The sequence below is a fragment of the Condylura cristata genome, unplaced genomic scaffold, assembly GCF_000260355.1.
Source record: "Condylura cristata isolate star-nosed mole 26May11 unplaced genomic scaffold, ConCri1.0 scaffold00041, whole genome shotgun sequence".
Taxonomy (NCBI): Eukaryota; Metazoa; Chordata; class Mammalia; order Eulipotyphla; family Talpidae; genus Condylura; species Condylura cristata.
Genome location: NW_004567142.1, coordinates 4,968,412 through 4,974,819, shown reverse-complemented (window position 1 = coordinate 4,974,819; position 6,408 = coordinate 4,968,412). Strand labels below are relative to the sequence as shown.

Here is a 6,408-nt window from a genome sequence, read left to right as displayed (position 1 = left end):
TGCGCCCCGCAGCGGCCGCTCCCCTCGGGTCACCCGCTCCTTCTCCTTCTCCTTCTCGGCGGGTCTCGGTGGGGACGGTTTCTCAGGGGCAGGCGGCTCAGGCACCGCCGTCTCAGGTGTCTGTTCTGGGGGCTTCTCAGATGGGGTCTTTTCGGGGGTCTCAGGCTTCGGAGGGGGTACTGGAGTCTTGGGGGGAGGGGCAGAACTGCCCCCCACAGATGCAGGGCCCTTGGCCTGCCCAGAGCGTCTGGAACGGAGGAGATGGGTATCAGTCAACACCCCCAAGGGAACCCCAGCCCGCCTAGGGAACCCCGCATGCCCTCCAGGTGGATCCCCGTCCCTGCCGTCTGTCCTGCCTCCCACAACTGTCTGTCTCTCTCTGTCGGGGCCTCTACCCCCACCTGTTTCTAGCCCCAGCCCCACCCCAGCCCCAGGGCGCCTGAGTCTCTGCCCCCCGACTCCCCGCAGGTACCTGTCAGCCCTGCGCCGCCACCCCGTGGTACCTGACAGGCACGGGGGGCCGGTGCCAGGGCTTTCGAGCACAGACCCTCACGTAATCCTTCTTGTTGACGTTTTCCAGGAACTTTACATAAAGGCGCTGGTACCGGTTTTTGGCGTCCCCGAAATACCCCAAGTACTACGGAGGGAAAGAGGCACGTAACTATGGGGTGGCCCGACACCCCAAGATCCCCAGCCCGACGCCAGCCGCCAAGGCTCCCCCTTCCCCTACACCTCAGACCAAGGGTGAACCAGAGCCAGGCTGCAGGGAGCCCCGCTTCCAGGCCGGCCTGCCCCTCGACCTCGACTTACATTACTGGTGGCACAAAACTGCCGTTGCCCGTCCTTGATCTCTGGGGTTAATTTCTGCAGCAGGGCCTTCTGGACTCGCCAGATGGGTGGAGGCTCACGCCCCGTCTGCAATGCCAGCTGAGGGGGGCCACAAGGCCGGCAGGGTCAGCACCCACGGGTGGCCCTTCCGACCCCACATCCTGCCTCTGCCGCCCGCCCTCCATGCTCTGTAGAGAAAAGGCAGCAAGGTCACCCGGCTAACAGGTATCTCTGGCCCTTGATCTCGGCCCTGGGGATGGCCCTGGTCCTGCGCCCCCACAGCACACCCCCGTCAGGCCCTTCTGTCCTGTGCTGCGAATCAGCGCTCGTGCGACGTACAAGCCTCCCGCGTGTCTCCAGGTCTTGGCACCTTACCAGGGATGTCAGCACAGCCCAGGTACCACACTGGCCCAGGGCCTCAGCAGTGAGCAAGAAAGACCCACAAAGACTCTTATGGGGTCTTCAGCACCGAGATCAGCAGATGAATTAAAGTACAGCAAGAGGCTGACACAGGTTTCTTGAGATGTCCCAGGCTCCCCCACCTGGAGGACGCAGACAGGGTGGCTCTCCCATCTCTGCTCCCCACCCCCACGCCTGGAACCCCACCACAGGGCCTGCCAGCCCACACATGTGAGGTGGGACCCAGCAGCTGATCTCGGGGAGCGACGGGATGAACAAAGGAGACAGACACAGGCAAAAATCCGTTAGCGCAGCAAGCAATAAATGTGCCAGAGAGGCTGGACCTGAAGTCTTGGAGAACCGGAACTTGACAGGGACCCAAGAATGCCTGATGGGCACTGACTGGGTGTCCAGCGGCGGCCCCTGAACGCAGTGAACCCACAGTCAAGTGATACACAGGACTCAGATAACACCGGTGGACCGATCGGTGCTGCCGAGGAGTGAGTGCGGGCATCAACTAGTGATGTCTGCCCGGCAGCAGCGGCTACTTTTGTGTGAGGGACAGCTGCACTGACACCCGTGATTCTTCCTGCCCCTCATATCGGCCAGGGGAACACAGAGGAGCACACACAATAACCTAATGGAACTGAGGCCCGGGGAGGCTGTCATTTAGTCTTGTACCAGGACGAGACAAGACTTTCCTCCAGGGGACCACCTGCCTCCCAGCCCCCTCTCCTGGCCCATCAGGGAAGCAGCTCACTGACCCAAGGCCTGGAAAGTCCACTCTGGACCACATCCTGCCCTGCGCCAAAACCTCCCAGCGTAGATGAGAGTCTTTGCCTCAGTTTGCTGCTTCTCCCACTACAGCCCAGGCAGGGAGGTGAGTCCTCACGACTCCGGAAAAGCTCCAGGTTTCGCCAGATGGTGGTGCCGCCCCCCACTCCCCTCAACATGAGCATGACAGTCCTTATTCTGTCCTTTTTGCAAAGTCATCAGAGCATCCCCCTGCAGGGGAAGACCACCCGCTTGTGTCTCCACCGCCTTCTCTAAGAAGTACCCGAGGCTCAGGCTACTGGACTCACCACATTCCCATGGGTTGGGTGACTTCTGCAAATCACTCTTCCTCCCAGAACCCCCTCTGGTCATCAGGCACAACCTTCATCCCTCCCTGCTCACCACCCAAGCCGAGCTGTCCTGCCTCTCCACAGGTCAGCCACACCGGACCACGCCCATGCCTCCCTGACCACCACCACTCCTCTCTCGGCCCTGCTCAACGGAAGCCACTGCTGCCTGGCGAAGGCCTGACAGGGACAGCCAACCACACGTCAACCACTGAGCCCCTCCTGGCCCCAAATGCTGGGCTGGACCAGTCCCATTCTCTTCTGGGGAGCTGAACGGTGACAGCCACGGCAAGGGTAGTCAGTGGCGGGGCGTGAGAGGAAAAGCAGGACGCCCCCAATGTGTCGGTGATGAGAAAGCTGAAGGGGTGTTAGTTAACGGGGAGTCAGGGCCCCGGCCCGGGGCGGGCAGATTGCTGATGGACCTCCCCCGACAGCCGGCAGAATGTCAAGCAGCCACCCGCTGCCTCACCCAGGTATAATCTGCCCCCCCCAGCCTCAGGGCTCACTGTTCAGCCTCTTAACGCGTGCGCCCTGCACACCACAGGACCTTTGCACAAACCCTTCAGCTCGAACCACCCTTCCTTTACTTTTCTCCATCTCATAAACTCGCATTGACATGCTGCTCAAACACGCAACATTCCCCCAGAAGTGGGAGCGGGGGGCGCCTTGGACCAGCGGCCCCTCCCTCCGCGCAGGGGGCCCCGGCCTCAAGTGACCACGCTACTGACCACACAGCCGGCCCGGGTCGATGCAGTCGTGAATACGACCCACAAGAAGCACCCAAGACATCACTCCTTTTCCCCTACTGAGTCCGTGCTGAGGTGGCACTCAGGCCGCCGAAAACCCCGTGTTCCTGGGGAACTGTCCCCGTGTTTAACTTTTTTAAGCAAAGACACAGGAAAGTTTAAAAGCACGTTCCTGTCACGTGCCTCTTGGCTGCCGTTCTCCTCGGACAAACTAAGGCCGTGGCCGGCGTGTACAGATCCAGGCGCTGTGAGTCTTCTCTCCATCTGAACGGGGGTGTAAGACAAGGCGGGGAGGTGGCAGAGGCCGCCACGCCCGAAATCCGCGCTCTTCGGCCCTACCCCAGGCCTGCGAGGCAACACACCATGGCCAGAGACCCGGCAAGCCAGGCTGTGCACGGCCCGCTCTGGGACGGCCAGGCTGGGGCGCGCGGCCACCCCGAGCGCTCAGGGCGGGTGGAGCAGCTGCCGACAAGGCCTGACCAACGAAGAACCTGGGGCCCGGGAAGGTCGGGTACCAGCCCAACTCAGAAGTGGCAGAGACCTGAGTCCAGCCCACGGACGCCAGAGCTGAGTTCTTTGTTTTTTAAAGATTTAATTATTTATGCACACCAGAACTGGGGTACAGGCCGGAGGTGCAGGGGTGAGTGGATTCACCAGAGACAGAGTGGGGAGCCGCGGGGGGACAGGAGAGGTCTGCTGCGCCCCATGGGTCCCTCGCTGGCCGGGGGTCAAACTCGCGCTGTAGGGGCTGCTGAGAGCTGCACAGTGCCACCACTTAACCCGCTGTGCCACCAGGAAGGCCCCGAGAGCTGAGTTCCTAGTAACCACCCAGGCCCCGCCTGCCCTGACTGGGGCGCGCCGCCGTGACACGCACTCGGGGCATTTTGGGTACCTGAGTCCCTGTCCACCGCTCCCTGCCCGTGCCAAGTCCCTGCAGGCCCCTGCTCATGCCAGCAGGTGGTGTCAAGGCAGCCGCGGCTCCCATCCCAGCCTGGCAGCCGCTGGCTGCGCGAGCTCTTCTCCAACCAGGGACTCCCTCATCTGCAAAAGCCACGACCGCCCGGCCCGGCGCTGACACCCAGCCGCGCCGGCTGCTGTCAGGGTACAGACTGCACTCAGCCGCTGCCCACCCTGCGTGGGGCTCAGGCGCCCAGCCCGCCTGCGAAAGCGCTGGAACAGCTCGGAACAGTAACTCCTACAACGTGCGGTGACATAAAGCCAGGCCCGGAGACAGGCGGAAGATGCCGCGTGGGAACCGAACAAGCAGAGGCCAGCGCGCTTAGGCTGGGTGAAAGGATCGATTCCGCTCTAAAAAGAAAACCAGGGGTCCTCCCTGGTGGCGCCGGGGGTTCAAGTCCAGCACTATGAAGCTATCCGCAGCTGCCTCAGCACAGGTTCAATCCCCAGCCAGGGAGTGACCCATGGGGCACGGCGGACCTCTCCAGTCTCCCCGCTGCGCCCCTCAGCAGTGGATTTTAGTGGACCCACCTGTTCTGCTCCCCACTCTGTCTCTAGGGAGTCCTCTCACCCCTGTAGCTCGGTTCTGTACCCCAGTTCTTATATATGTATAAGTAAATCCTTATTTAAAAAAAATCGAACTTAAGGTCCTCCCCGGTGGCGCAGCGGGTTAAAGCACAGCATTGAGAATCTAAAGCCGCTTCCGCATGAGTTCGATCCCCGCCTGCCCCGGAGGTGACCACAGGGCGCGGCAGACCTCTCCTGACCCGCCCGCTGCTCCCCTCAGCAGTGTACTTCATTGATCTGCCTGTGCTGCTCCCCACTCTGTCTCTGGTGAAGCCTCTCACCCTCCGCATCTCTGGCCTGTGCCCCAATTCTGTATGCATAAATAAAAAATAAATCTTTAAAAAAAAAGAAATCGAACTTAATTCTAGGATGTGTGTCACCCCCTCACCCCCAAGTTACAAGCCCTGCCTGTCGTCACTGCCCTGCCTCCTCCCCGTCACACCGGCCTCGGCGGTGGGGAAGTCAAACGCAGTAATGTCCACTGCACACTCGGACTCCAGCAACCAGGACAGGAATGTTCTGGCTGCCGGCCGGCTGTGGGTCCGCAGACCTTCACGTCAGCATCCTGCCATACACCGCAGGCCTGTACATGGTGAATTATCACAGGGACTTGGTGTCTGGGGCAGGTGGGCAGAGCGCCCGAGGCGGGCAGGAGTGGGAACGGAGGGAGCAGACCCCCTCACCCCGGGGCCCTGGGCAGCGGCGCACACAGCCCCGTACTCCATCTGCTCCACTTTTCCCAAAATCGGCTAAAAGGACATGACAAAGCGAGCAGCACCTCGCAAGGCGCCCTGGGTAAGAAGCAAATCTTGTCACCTAGTTCCAGCTCAGCCACATGTGTTCTGTACCCGTGAAGCTCGGGGCACCCTAGGTTGGGGTGCACCAACAGGCCGGGGTGTCTCACGAGGAGTCTCAACGTCATGCTGCCCTGAACTTGTGGCTTTTACTACTGGAAACAGCCAACAGACGCCTTTTAAGCTCCGAATGAAGTGATACAGTTGCCTGCATCCATCTCACAATCTACAGCGTGCGACGGGACCACTGATCACTCGGGCCTGCAATCTGCCCACTGTGTTTTAGAAGTAGTGACCCCCGACATTACATTGTGACAGTGGCCACGAAGGGCCAGACGAGGCTCCTGTGCCACGGTCAATGCCCAGAGTGACCATCTGGAGTGTGGCCTTCGCGGCGGCCACATGGTAACAGTGGCCCACTCGATGTCACCCTGCGAGATACCCAGACTTTCTCTGTTACAGGCAGCAACTATTTTCAGCTCCGGGGCCCGGCCCTGCCCTGCCTGCATCACCCCAGGGGCCACCGGGTGGGGAAGGCTGGCAGCTGTGCCCATCTGGCATGGGCATGGCTCTGTGCCAATAAAACTTTATTTAAAAACAAAGACACACACTGCTTTGGCCTGGGTGCTCACGGGGGACCCCTGCAAGAAACGGATCGGTCCCCATGAGATGTTTCAGACGTGGGGGGACAGACACCCGCCCGCGACCGGCTGAGAGGCATCACGGCCGTCTGGGTGGCCGCTGGTGGCACATAGCATGGCTGTCCCTCCACTGCCCAGGTGGGCAGGTCTGCAGGGTGACAACACGCGCCCCCCACAGTGCACCCCCTTGGACACCCACTGGTTGTGCGGGTCCCCAGGCCTTACACCTCAAGGCCACCAGCGGGTCGCGCCCAACTGCCAAGCAGCTGTCCCTCTGGCTTGGGCCCCTCAAGGCGCAGCTCACCCAGACCTGACCTCTGCCCCCCGCGCCTCCTGGCGCTGACCCCCGGCGCAG

At 61.5% G+C, this 6,408-nt stretch overlaps 1 protein-coding gene across 1 annotated transcript in view; it reads right to left on the bottom strand.

Moving 5' to 3' along the window:
* Positions 1-6,408, bottom strand: part of PRR12 (proline rich 12) — a 22,640-nt gene that overhangs the window by 6,725 nt on the left and 9,507 nt on the right. The window contains exons 6-9 of the mRNA XM_012733506.1: positions 5,302-5,367; positions 811-945; positions 504-637; positions 5-247 (exon numbers count right to left, since the gene is read on the bottom strand). Of these exons, the coding sequence (XP_012588960.1) occupies positions 5-247; positions 504-637; positions 811-945; positions 5,302-5,367 (578 nt within the window). The remainder of the gene's footprint in view (positions 1-4; positions 248-503; positions 638-810; positions 946-5,301; positions 5,368-6,408) is intronic.